General features: G+C 42.9%; 1 protein-coding gene across 4 annotated transcripts in view; it reads left to right on the top strand.

Moving 5' to 3' along the window:
• The window catches only part of rhbdf1b (rhomboid 5 homolog 1b), a 44202-nt gene extending 34739 nt beyond the window's left edge, over nucleotides 1-9463 (top strand). For 2 of the 4 annotated variants that reach the window (XM_080873285.1, XM_080873284.1), the window contains exons 6-19: nucleotides 419-541; nucleotides 789-931; nucleotides 1018-1272; nucleotides 1350-1461; nucleotides 1561-1635; nucleotides 2236-2397; nucleotides 2775-2875; nucleotides 3068-3131; nucleotides 3659-3753; nucleotides 3887-3962; nucleotides 4301-4401; nucleotides 4550-4703; nucleotides 4808-5031; nucleotides 5829-9460. In XM_080873285.1, coding sequence (XP_080729411.1) covers nucleotides 419-541; nucleotides 789-931; nucleotides 1018-1272; nucleotides 1350-1461; nucleotides 1561-1635; nucleotides 2236-2397; nucleotides 2775-2875; nucleotides 3068-3131; nucleotides 3659-3753; nucleotides 3887-3962; nucleotides 4301-4401; nucleotides 4550-4703; nucleotides 4808-5031; nucleotides 5829-6024 — 1881 coding nt within the window. In that variant the 3' untranslated portion in view covers nucleotides 6025-9460. Of the gene's footprint in view, nucleotides 1-418; nucleotides 542-788; nucleotides 932-1017; nucleotides 1273-1349; nucleotides 1462-1560; nucleotides 1636-2235; nucleotides 2398-2774; nucleotides 2876-3067; nucleotides 3132-3658; nucleotides 3754-3886; nucleotides 3963-4300; nucleotides 4402-4549; nucleotides 4704-4807; nucleotides 5032-5828 lie in introns of all 4 variants that reach the window. The other 2 variants (XM_080873286.1, XM_080873283.1) reach the window with 2 other exon arrangements.
• Nucleotides 9464-13821: the final 4358 nt, after the last annotated feature.

Here is a 13821-nt window from a genome sequence, read left to right as displayed (position 1 = left end):
TCTGTTTTTCTTTCCCTCTCCTTCTGTTGAGCTTCTTCCCAACTTCTCTTTTCTTAAAAGTAAAATAAATAAATAATGCAGATCGAACAAGCAATGACAATCAAGTAGACCAGTATGGGAAACGGCATAATGATCCACTTGGGAAAGTAAATCTGTTGGGCATTTTTCTGGTTGCAACGGTGACAGACAGGCCAAAAAACATGATACTTAGATATTTCATTTAAGTGTGACGCCGAGGGGTTCATAGGTGAGCAGGTTAGAGCTTTTTCACTATTACCATGAACCCAGTGAGCCACCTTGTGGCTCTCATTTCGCAATGATAAAGTAATACCTTTATTATTAAGGTGCTTTTGTCGATGTGATTTAGAAAATTTCCTCCATCTTTGTTTGAAATGTCCTGTTTATGATCGTTTCTCAGGGCCGGACGTTAGGCGAGAGCACCGCTGGGCGGCGGCGCAGACGGAGTTTCATGCCTCCTAGTTTCTTCGAAGATGACACTGCGGATTTCCCCGATGACCTAGATACTTCTTTCTTCACCAGAGTGAGCAGTGGACACACTCTCTCAAAGCGACTTTTAGTCACTGTGACATTCATTTGAATTCACAGATTGATAAAGCTTGCATTTTTTCGTTCAGGATAAGAACTTCCTGCAGCATAGTTTTCAGTTCTGCAATCTTCTGAATGCGATAGCCCGCAGAGGCTTCATGTAGCAAAAACATGTGTGCTTATTTCTGTGAAATAAATTAAAAATACTGTCTACGATGTATTTATGAGATGAGTCTTTGCAGGAAGGCCTGCAGGATGAGTTGTCCAGCTATGCTGACGAGGTTTTTGAGACTCCGTCGGAGGCTGCCCTCAAACAGCTAGATGAGAGCGAGCTCACGGGAAGCGCTCTGGATAGGAACGAACTAGAGAGGAGTCATCTCATGATGTAGGTCTCCACTGTATCCTTCACATGCACACAAAAAAATGAAAGGAGCTGCAATCCCTTAGAATGCTTCCTCCTCCCCGATTCAGGCCTTTAGAGCGAGGGTGGCGGAAGGCAAAATCCGGCTCTGCGGTCCAACCCAAAGTCCGCCTGAAACAGGAGGTGGTGAGCGTCAACAGCCATCAGCAGCGAGGGCAAAGAATCGTGGTTCCGGTTAAGAAGCTTTTTGCCAGAGAGAAGAGGCCGTACGGGCTGGGCATAGTCGGACGTCTCACTAACCGGTCGTATCGCAAACGCATAGACAGCTACGTCAAGCGGCAGATTGAAGACATGGATGATCACAGGTGAGACGGGATGTGGCTGTTTAGAAATGTTTAAATGCAAAAAGTAAACAATGCATTAAAAATGCTTCCCTCTCCAGGCCTTTTTTTACCTACTGGATCACCTGCGTCCACCTGCTCATTACCATTCTGGCTGTCACCATTTACGGTATTGCCCCCATCGGCTTCTCGCAACACGAAACTGTCGACTCGGTAAGTAAAGTGTTCGACTTTTATAAGGGTTTAATGCTGCTTTGTTACAAATTTTTGAATATTGAGATTTTTATTTTTTATTATTTTTTTATTTTTGAGGTGCTGAGGAACAAGGGGGTTTATGAAAACGTGAAGTTTGTGCAACAGCAAAACTTCTGGGTGGGTCCGAGCTCTGTAAGTACTTCCAGTCTTTTATCCACCGCCTTTCACACTACTAAAAATCGCAGGCGAGTTTGAATCTCAGTGACCTCTGCCTCAAGGTCAGAGGTCAGAAGTCGAGTTTTCTAAAAATCTTGTGAATGCGATAATTAAAGAACAAAGTGATGTAGAATTGAAAGAGGCTGTACGCCCTCTTTAACCATAAGTGTGTATAATCTGCTCATGTATTCATGAACACTTGTTGTATTAGCTACTAATACACACAAATATCATATAAATATAATGTATAAATAGTACAATAAAGCAATGGAAAAATGGTTAAGTGTTAGTTTAAAGTTAAATGATTCAAACGCATGTCGAAATTAAATGCATGTATGATTTTTGACTAAATAAAGGAATAAATGGTTAAAATATACATTTTCTGTTGTAGTAGTATTTAAACACACCAGGTTCCATATTTAAATTAATCACACAATCTTCAGTTGAAATGAATGCGCAAATGTATTTGTTTGTTTCCTGTGGCTGGTGTCTTGAAAGACTTATTTGACAGAGGTGTTAGGATCTACATGGACATTTTTCTTTTCAAATTGTCACGTCATCTCTTCTTCGCCACAGGAAGCGCTGATTCACCTGGGAGCCAAGTTTTCCCCGTGCATGCGTCAGGATGAAGAGATCCACAAGCTGATCCAGGAGAAGCGAGCACTAGAGAGAGAATCGGGCTGCTGTGTGAGGAATGATCGCTCCGGCTGCCTGCAGACTCTACAGGAGGAGTGTTCGGTCAGTCACACCAGCTTAGATTTGAAAGAGTCTCAGCACCAACCATGACCTGTTTATTTCAGGCACACTATGATTTTATTGAAACTTGTGCTCAGAAAATGATACCTTACTGATGGGCAGGTCACCTACCAATTGGAAGGTTGATGGTTTGATCCCTGTCTGCTCCAGTCTGCATGCCAAATATCTTTGGGCAAGATATTAACCCCAAGTTGCTCTCTGATGCTGTTGGAGTGTGTATGCATGTTAGGTAGAAAACAGTGAATGAAGCATGTTGTGTAAAGCACTTTCAGTACTCAGATAGTGCTATACAAGAACCAGTCCATTGATGTATAGTGTCAGTGCATTCTGAATATACATGGCATGTCTTTGCTCTGCAGAGCACACTGGCAGTGTGGGTGAAGTGGCCTCAGCACCCCAGTGCTCCTTCTTTGAACAGTGAGCTCCGGCAACATGGTGCCGTTTGCCATCAGGACCCCAGGTAACATGATTATCATTCTTCAGCTTTAATAGAAAACAATTTTGGATGAAGGACTCATAACTTAAGACAAGAGCAACAGTCTGCCGGACAGACTTTGTTTTTATCCATGTGTGGGCTGAGCTGTTGGAGCCGACTTACCCTGCTGGAAGACGTCAGTGTTCACTCTTATTTCTTGTACTTTTGATTTTGCAGAATCTGTCTGGAGCCAGCCTCTGTTTCACCGCATGAGTGGCCGGATGACATCACTTCTTGGCCTGTAAGCGCAGTAACATGTTATCAGTCTAACCTCACAACATCCACAGGGTTAGATTAAGGGTTTGGTTTTATTTAAAACAAATGCTAAACAGGCCACTGTTCGGAAACTAGGAGATACATTTCCACTGAAGTCTTTAAGCATTTTTCAGTGTTACAGCTAAAATTCGTAACCAAAGCCAAACCCTACCCCTAACTCCAGATGGGCCAAGTGTTCATCTGATACTATTATTTATCAACGAGTAGATACATGGATCAGGTAGTATCAGATAGCAATGATTCTGTTTCTAAGCCAGTCATATACCAAAAGGCTAAGATGTCTGATTATACAACTGTAGCTCAGTACAACTGTACTGCAAGAGAGTCTCTAAAGACTAATGTAATATTGCATTTAAGTGGTTTGGTTCAAGTCAATGTGAGGCAAACAGTTGTCTCCTTGTTCTCCTTGTGTGTGTGTGTGTGGTTTTTTTTTTTCTAAACTGTTGTAACTGTAATCCGATGAGAAACTTTCACTGTGGTTTTGATTTGTAGGTTTGCACAAGGTTCAACTCGGGGAATCACACTAACCTCCCCCACATTGATTGCACCATCACAGGCCGGCCCTGCTGCATCGGAACCAAAGGACGGTGAGGATCGGGATCACTTATTTACAACACGTGCTCAGTAACAGCGTCAAACATTAACAGTATCTTTATAAATGTGTTTGAATAAAAGATTAGTACACTGATCTCTACTTAAAAACCTGAATTCGTGTTGCAGGTGTGAAATAACTTCTAGAGAGTACTGTGATTTTATGCATGGCTACTTCCATGAGGAGGCTACGCTCTGCTCACAGGTAGGACAAACAGCACACACACACCTTTTTTAACTGCATGTTTAAAAACAGTGGCCTGTGTAAATTTGCTCCTTTAAGTGAGAGCCTGGTGATTTAAAACATTGTTGCTCCAGGTGAGGCTCGAACTCACAACCTCGGCATTGCTCTGCAGGTTACTGTCGTATAAGTACCGCGCGCTGACCGATTGCGCCACTGGAGCCTGCAGCACACAGTGCAACAGAATGGACTGTGGACTGCATTCACCTCTGGCACGTTCCACCACAAGGTGGCAGCAGAGCATCACTGACTGTTGTAGCCGTAACCCTGACTGATTGTATTGTTGTTTTCATTTGTGTCAGGTGGCCTGCATGGACGATGTCTGCGGTTTGCTGCCTTTCCTCAACCCAGAGGTCCCTGATCAGTTCTCTCGGCTCTGGTTGTCCCTGTTTCTTCATGCTGGGTGACTGCACTCTTCCTTTCTCCCTTCAGTATTTAAAGCAGCCATGAAGATGTTAAATTATGGGAAAAACTTAGTTGCCTGAATACTTCAGTGAAAATGTGCATGCATTTGTGGAATGTTAAGGATAACTGGTTGCTTGTCCCTGCAGAATTCTGCACTGCTTGGTTTCGGTGTTGTTCCAGATGACGGTGCTGAGGGATATAGAGAAGTTGGCTGGCTGGCTCAGAATCTCTATTATCTACATGCTCAGTGGCATCACTGGCAACCTGGCCTCTGCCATCTTCCTGCCCTATAGAGCAGAGGTACAAGCTGATGTTGATGTTGCCAAAAAAATATCATAGTTATACATTGTTTTCATTTAGTCGATCTGTGTGCGATCTATAGGTGCCTGTCTTTTTCTTCCCAGGTGGGTCCTGCTGGCAGCCAGTTCGGCATCCTGGCTTGTCTTTTTGTGGAGCTGTTTCAGAGCTGGCAGATCCTCGAGCGACCGTGGCGAGCGTTTGCTAAGCTGTTGGCCATCTCTGTGTTCTTCTTCTCTTTCGGTTTGCTTCCCTGGATCGACAACTTTGCCCACATCTGTGGTTTCGTTTCCGGATTCTTCCTGTCCTTCGCCTTCCTCCCATACATCAGGTAAGTGACTATTGCTCTGTGTGCTTTTCTATCCAGGCTTTACTGCATTGGCAGTACATTCGAGGCCATTTTAATGCTAAGAAATGAAGCAGCTGCTAATCAGATGCTTTCTAGATGGTATTACATGGTAGGTCAAAATGTGACCGCACTTTTATGTGTGTTCAGTCCAGCTCTTGTGTAGCTCTTGTGTAATCTAGCATACCTCAGTGTTGTCTGATGGAGTAGAGGGATTAACTGAAGGGCCAGATGCATCTCTTAAACACTTTCATCTACTGTTTATCTGCTTCTACTACTTCTCCTTTCCTCTTTTCTTTTATCTTTTCTATGTTTTTTAAGACAGGCTGCTAGTAACAAAGTGCCTAAAGATACAGTTTAAAACAGATTCTGAATACGAGTGAAAAAGCAGTAAGTGTCCAAAGAAAAGCTGTGAAAGACCTTCAGAAAGCCTGGAGGACTACTGCTGAAGGAAGGTCTGACTCCTTGGAAGCAAAATATAAAGAAATGAAAGGAACGGTTCACATGTTGTGGAAATTGAAGAGACTGAAAACTGTTGCCACTACTTTATATTTAAAGCTAAATTAAGCTGGCGCTAGTTAGCTTAGCTTAGCATTCACTTGACTTACCTCTAGATTCTTTATTCTTTCCTTTGACTGAACGTTTCCTCAGTCTATATGCAGTGTTTTCATTCCCTTCATCACTTTCATGATTTAAGAGGTTTGATGCAAAACAATGACCGTTCTCTGAGGGAAGTAATGATGTCACTGTTGTTTTGTTGTTGTTGTTTTTTCACCCACCAGCTTCGGCCGTTCCGATATGTACCGAAAGCGAGTCCAAATCTGCGTCTTCCTGCTGATCTTCCTGGGTCTGTTCTCCGCTCTGGCCGTTCTCTTCTACATCTACCCCGTGAAGTGCGACTGGTGCGAGTACCTCACCTGCATCCCCATCACAGACAAGTTCTGCGAGAAGTACGACCTAAACGCACATCTCCTCTGACTGTTAGTCCTTGGAGTCCAAGCTGATGTCCACTGATAAGATTAGGATGTGTGAAATGGTGCTTGGCAGCACTTACGACTGATAAAACCATCAGTATTTCTAGATTTTGTACGGACTGGTGAATTCCAGATGTATTTTTTCAATATACAAAACAACATGCATGAAAGCCTTCAATATGCATGAAAACAAGGAGAACAATGGACTAATAACTGATCTGTGTGTGACTGATCTTGTCCTGGGCTATTCAATGTCCACTTGCACTGGCCAGTAACAGTACACCTTAGTGGCCACATGGAAGTTTTATTTGGTACTTTTTACCCAGCAGTCACAGCTTCCTGGACGCTCTGCCGTGAACTCTAAGGACACAAGGCTCTAAATTCATCAGCGTGCCTTACTGATACAGCACAGCCTCTGACTTTAATGTCTGTGGAAACTGCTTTCAGACACAAATCATGTCAAATATGTTTTTTACTTCAGTATTTGGAGGCTGGAATGCCATTTTGTTTATTTGTTTACCACTCTGGAAACCACAGCCTTTAAAGCACTCCAGTCACAAATGGATGTTCTGTTTTTTAATATTCACCTCTTTTTTATATATATATATGTTTACAAAAAACAACAACAAAAACAAAAACAGGTGGGTTCATGCGCTCAATCGTAGAAAGCTGTTAAAAGGTGAATTTGTGTATGTGTGTGTGTTTTATTAAAAGTGGTGGCGTTTTAGCTACCTGGCAATGAACACAAGAGGACAAATCCGTGACTGTGTGTTGTCTGTTCTCAGATAGCCAGAGATTGATGCTTAAACTCACAACCTCAGCATTGCTTCATAAGTTAGTACTCTCTACCAGACTGCACCACTGGAGCCCACTGTGTCTGTGGTTTTTGAGTTTGTGAATTGTCATGAATGACTGTGACTCGCACAGATCTTTTTTTTTAGATGTGTCCTTGATCCAACACAGCTGATTTAAATGGCTAAATGACCTCCTCAACATGTCTTGAAGTTCTCCAGAGGCCTGTTATGAACTAATCATTTGATTCAGGTGTGTTGACCCAGGGTGCGATCTAAAACCTGCAGGACTCCAGCCGTTGAAGCCTGGAGTTCCCCGCCCCTATTTTAGACCATGGTCGACAACCAGGGGCAGAACTGGCCTGGGAAAGACTCCAATCTGGTCCGCTGAATGGACTTGGAAAAGCTGCATTTTTTGGACTTTTAAATTATTTGAAAACATTTTACAACTTTTTCTGATAACAACACCCCATCCCCACCACCACAGCTGCTCATATTGCACCACAGTAATCAAGTAATAGATAAACAATAACATAACAAAAACGTTCCTGTTTTTTCACTACTGACTATATAAATGTATATTTATTTACAACAAATCCACAAAAAAGGACATTTTCTGTGAGTTAACACAGAAACTTTGTTTTATAATTACAGGACAGTCTGGCCAGTGAGCTACCAGATCATTTTCTGTCATTTTACACATTTATTTCTTAACTTTGAAGTTGTGTTTTTAATACATTAACATCATTAATCACTCCTTGAAATGGAGAATCCATTATAATACACAGAATTCAAAAACACGTACACTTTTTGTTTCAGTGAATATAGATATTTTACTTTACGTTACTGCTAACAGAAGTGATTCTTTTTTTATGGTATATCATAATGAAATTGGCATATAAACTGACCTTTTCGGTTTGTCAGATAATCAGTAACCCTCTCTTGGGCACGCAGAAAGAATCAAATCAGATGTGACGCCTCGTGAGTGCAATAACGTAAGCCGACAATGATGATAGTGCCCTTTTACACTGAAACTATAAACACCATTAAATACTGATGGCTAATTTCTTAACACTGGTCAGAGCCCAGAGCCGGACAAATAGAAGTCTTGCTGCGTTTGGGGAACGGCCAATAGATGGCAACCCGAGACCAATAACTTACAGGTTGGGTGAAACATGACCGCCGCTGAGGGTGCGAAGCTCAAATTACAGCAATGCTGTTGTGGTGTTTTCGGGGATTTGAATGTCATTAATTCAAGCAGAAGGTTTATTAGCGTGCAGAGCGCTTATTGCGGCCCCTGATGCTCACCGCGTGTTGCACCGATGGGTTTGTTGACGCCGGCGCTTTCTTCCTCCTCTCTTTGAGCGTGCACGGACACACGCACACGCTGGCGTTTGCATGCACATACACACGTGTGATTGCTCTGGCATTCATTAAGTCTTGTCTGTAATTGACTCTAAATAAGTGCGCACTTATGCTAGAGAGGAGCTAAGAGGACAACACTGATCTGCATACACAATGGAGCAGAAGTCGTCTTTGTACGACTAGCTGGAGTTGACTTTGGTGTTGTGATAATTGTTGTCCTACTCTCTTTTATTATTAATATGCAACTGGGCCAGGAATGCAGGATTAACAATTAATTGACAATTAATTAATTAATCTAAAAATCTCATATTTGATCAAAATCCGGCTTGATTAGATGCTTTAAGACAGTTCTGCAAGCATGAAAGAAAAAACAGTAACGCTTCATAATACAGCCTGTGCAAGGGTGTAATTCCCCAGTAATTAAATGGAATTTAAATTGAATTGTAATTATAAGAAACAAACAAATAATAATTATATATGAATGCATAAAAAGAAAGAAAGACAGATAAATTTAAAAAAGAAAAGTTCCCCACTCCTTACAGCTTGAGGGCCCTGAGCAGTATCTTTACTGTTCCTATGACTGCGCTCTTCTGGACCGAGATCTTGGATGTTCCTGGGATCTGGAGACACTGGCCCAGTTTGGGGTTTCTGCCCCGACTGCTGCGATTACCACTGGGACCACTGTTGCCTTCACCCTCCACCCTATTTCCCCAGCTTCTCCTGTTCCTTCTTCCTGATATTGCTGTCACTTTCTATCACTATCACTTGGTTTGTCCGTCTGTATCTAGAAGTTCCACAGGATCTTTGCTTGGTTATGGTCAACCACCACTCCCATTTTCCCCTATACTATGCCAGCCACTTGGTTCTGGTGTTCCATGTATGCCCTGCCTGCTAGCCTCTTGCTCCCTGCTGTTATGTGCTGGATTGTCTCAGGGGTATCTTTGCACACCCTGTACCTGGGGACCTGCCTGCTGTGGTGTCCTGGTTCCTCAACAACTGAGCCGGTATGGCTTCAGTTATGTGTCTCTCAATCATACCCCAAAGTAAGCTTGAGTAGCATGAAGGACCTAGCCAGGTGACACTTACTGGACGTTTGCCATGGTCAGGATTCAAACCCCAAACCTTTTGTTCCAAAGGCTGTTTTTTTGTTTGTTGTTTTGTAATCACCAGCAGATTGTGTTTTGTTTTTTTTAAATGAATTTGATTATACGTTGATCAAGTTGAGACTGCCAGTAACTGAGTTGAGATTTTTATACGTAGCATTTAAGTGAAATAAAACTTGAGCACTATAAAAAAATCACTGCACTGCTTTGTTTACACAATTTCTACAGTTGGAACTGTCTGGACTCTTTGGACAGCATGGTGGCACAGTGGATGGATAAATGGGTAACACTGTTCCCTCACACGAAGAAGGCGCCGAGTTCAACCTCCTTTTTCTCTGTGGGCTTATTTAAATTTCATAAACTAAAACTTTGTGGTGATTTGTGATTTTATACTATAAGAAGTCTCCTATGATCTCCTTTTTCTGTGTTGTGTATATGCTGTATGGCTGAGCAACTAACAGTGACAAGTTAATGACCCTGCGTACAATTCCTGAAAAATAATCTCATTCTGTCATCTACTGGCTGCTTGGTGTAATTAAGGCAGCACCCAAAGCCATTACACCCCCCCCCCGCCCAACAACAACCACCACCCTGCCCACCTCCCCATCCCAACCTCACCACTCAGACTCCTCAGAGGAAATTATCTCTCCCTTCTCACAACCCCCCCCAAAACACGCACACACACTTCTGCACTGATCCCTTCTCCAATCCAACCCCTGTCACGTCCACCTCCTCCTCATGCTCATTTCATGCCTCCCTTTTTCCATCACTCATTCATCATTTGGTTTTTCTAGTCCATCCATCCATTTTGCACACCCCCACCCCTGAAACTCTCCATCAAGGCTCCCATAGAGATGGTAATGTAACATGAAGAGGGTGGTATCTGCGACCCATTGATCAGCATCAAACGAGACACATTTAGATACCCCTTCGGTGCTCCCTGAACCTCCCCCCACCTCCTTGTGTAGTGTCGTAATGGTTGGTTGGTTTTTCGGGCCTGATAGGAGTAAATTAAACTTATGTCACTTGCAGGTATGATAGATAGATAGATAGATAGATAGATAGATAGATAGATAGATAGATAGATAGATAGATAGATAGATAGATAGATAGATAGATAGATAGATGTAACTATTGCGTGGAAAGATGGAAAGGTGACCCTGAAATGGGACCCTGACAGCTGGCCAACAGGTGGCAACTGACAGACCCTCTCTCTTCATTGTGCCTGGAACACATAATAATACACACAGACTCCTCCGACTCAGCACCCTGGCCATCAGGTGAAGGAGGCTACTAAGTGGGCAAGGGAGGGGTGGCTGTATTTATATGTGTGTGTGTGTGTGTGTGTGTGTGTGTGAGTGAGAGAGAGAGAGAGAGAGAGAGAGAAGGGGGAGGTGTACCTGTACCGCAGGGCTTGCACACACCTGGCTGATGATCCCACCTATGTCAGAGCTGATGGAGAGTAATGTTATAGCACCCTCCCCCAACATGGTCCCATACACCACCTGGACTAATGCTGAAAAACCTTCTCCCTCTAGTGTGTGTGTGTGTGTGTGTGTGTGTGTGTATTCACTATAAATCTTTATCTAGTAGCTGCTTAATCTGCGAGCTTCACAAACATCAAGCATGTGCAGGTTATAAGACAATCTCTGCTCTCTGAAACTGTAAGATGTGTATCCACAGTGACATTTTTGTACTAATGTTCCAGCTTGTCTACAGGGAGTGCAGAATTATTAGGCAAATGAGTATTTTGTCCACATCATCCTCTTCATGCATGTTGTCTTACTCCAAGATGTATAGGCTCGAAAGCCTACTACCAATTAAGCATATTAGGTGATGTGCATCTCTGTAATGAGAAGGGGTGTGGTCTAATGACATCAACACCCTATATCAGGTGTGCATAATTATTAGGCAACTTCCTTTCCTTTGGCAAAATGGGTCAAAAGAAGGACTTGACAGGCTCAGAAAAGTCAAATAGTGAGATATCTTGCAGAGGGATGCAGCAGTCTCAAAATTGCAAAGCTTCTGAAGCGTGATCATCGAACAATCAAGCGTTTCATTCAAAATAGTCAACAGGGTCGCAAGAAGCGTGTGGAAAAACCAAGGCACAAAATAACTGCCCATGAACTGAGAAAAGTCAAGCGTGCAGCTGCCAAGATACCACTTGCCACCAGTTTGGCCATATTTCAGAGCTGCAACATCACTGGAGTGCCCAAAAGCACAAGGTGTGCAATACTCAGAGACATGGCCAAGGTAAGAAAGGCTGAAAGACGACCACCACTGAACAAGACACACAAGCTGAAACGTCAAGACTGGGCCAAGAAATATCTCAAGACTGGTTTTTCTAAGGTTTTATGGACTGATGAAATGAGAGTGAGTCTTGATGGGCCAGATGGATGGGCCCGTGGCTGGATTGGTAAAGGGCAGAGAGCTCCAGTCCGACTCAGACGCCAGCAAGGTGGAGGTGGAGTACTGGTTTGGGCTGGTACCATCAAAGATGAGCTTGTGGGGCCTTTTCGGGTTGAGGATGGAGTCAAGCTCAACTCCCAGTCCTACTGCCAGTTTCTGGAAGACACCTTCTTCAAGCAGTGGTACAGGAAGAAGTCTGCATCCTTCAAGAAAAACATGATTTTCATGCAGGACAATGCTCCATCACACGCGTCCAAGTACTCCACAGCGTGGCTGGCAAGAAAGAGTATAAAAGAAGAAAAACTAATGACATGGCCTCCTTGTTCACCTGATCTGAACCCCATTGAGAACCTGTGGTCCATCATCAAATGTGAGATTTACAAGGAGGGAAAACAGTACACCTCTCTGAACAGTGTCTGGGAGGCTGTGGTTGCTGCTGCACGCAATGTTGATGGTGAACAGATCAAAACACTGACAGAATCCATGGATGGCAGGCTTTTGAGTGTCCTTGCAAAGAAAGGTGGCTATATTGGTCGCTGATTTGTTTTTGTTTTGTTTTTGAATGTCAGAAATGTATATTTGTGAATGTGGAGATGTTATATTGGTGTCACTGGTAAAAATAAATAATTGAAATGGGTATATATTTGTTTTTTGTTACGTTGCCTACTAATTATGCACAGTAATAGTCACCTGCACACACAGATATCCCCCTAAAATAGCTAAAACTAAAAACAAACTACAAACTACTTCCAAAAACATTCAGCTTTGATATTAATGAGTTTTTTGGGTTCATTGAGAACATGGTTGTTGCTCAATAATAAAATTATTCCTCAATAATACAACTTGCCTAATAATTCTGCACTCCCTGTATTTGCAACTATAGCTGTAGCTCATTTGCATTTCTTTAAAGCTTGGATCCATTATGGCTCAGTCACACCAGAGCAAAAATAAGATAGCAACCTCCTTGCAACTAGAAAAAAACTGATGATTGCTTGATGATTGGCAACACGCTGCGGTCTGTCAGCCTACGCTGCTAAGTGCAACTCATATGCAGCGTGTCTCTTTGCAATAGGTTGCCATCTGGTTGCATTTTGGTTACATTTCTACATAAAAGCTAGGTTGCAGAGCACCTATGTGATGTCACTAATCTTGTGAATATTTGAATTTCTGCTTCAAATCAATGAGGTTCTGAATGGACTCTGAATATGAGTTAGTTCATACAAATTTCTGTGCCTGCTCTTTGCCAATTTATCACATTTAATTGCCGTATCATCACAGACTGCATATAATTGCCGACTTGACCCCATTCAGTTGCAAACTCATAGCAGGCTGATAGCAAATTATTGTTTTATTGCCATCTTGATACACTCAAGATGAGGGTGGCAACTGACTGCGAGTGGTCACAGACCTGGTTCATGTTTTCCAAACAACAAGTCATGCACATATATGTGCGTGCGTGTGTCTGTGTGTGTGTCTTGTTTCATGTTTTCCATGAAATTGTGGGCTGGGTTTGACATTAGTTTCTTAATGGACTTTGTTATATGCAACATTATCTTGTTGATACTTGTGCCAAATAATATCAAAGTGGTGCAACACCGTCCACACACACACACACACACACACACACACACACACACACACACACACACACACACACACACACACACACACACACACGTCTCTGTCGTCTCCAGAGGACAATCCTCCCCTTCTATGCCATGTGTCCTCCAGCCGCCCTGAAGACTTGCTCTTATCCTGCACTCATGGGCTCACAGTCACTAATTACACACACACTCACATACACACACAAACAAACAAACACTCACACATAGGTGCACCGACATGCACGTACCTCATTAGCGATCACTCTGACAATGCTCTCTCCCTGAATGCCCTCTCAGACTCTCTCCGATGGTTAGTAATTCTCTTTCTTCCCCTCGCTCTGCGTGTCCATGTTTATGTGACCACCCACCCCCTCCTTCCTGTGCTCCCCCCTGTGTGTAGGTTACGTCTCACTGGATTCATTTTCATGGAATTGTTATGAGATGTTCACACAGTACACACGGGAGGAGGGGAAAGAGAAGAGAACGTTCAAAAGCAAAATAGAAAAGCGTGCTAAAATTAACCGTGCAC

Source organism: Rhamphochromis sp. 'chilingali', assembly GCF_963969265.1.
Source record: "Rhamphochromis sp. 'chilingali' genome assembly, chromosome: 22".
NCBI classification, from domain to species: domain Eukaryota; kingdom Metazoa; phylum Chordata; class Actinopteri; order Cichliformes; family Cichlidae; genus Rhamphochromis; species Rhamphochromis sp. 'chilingali'.
Note: the sequence above shows the minus strand (reverse complement) of the source record. Positions and strands in the feature narration are given on the sequence as shown.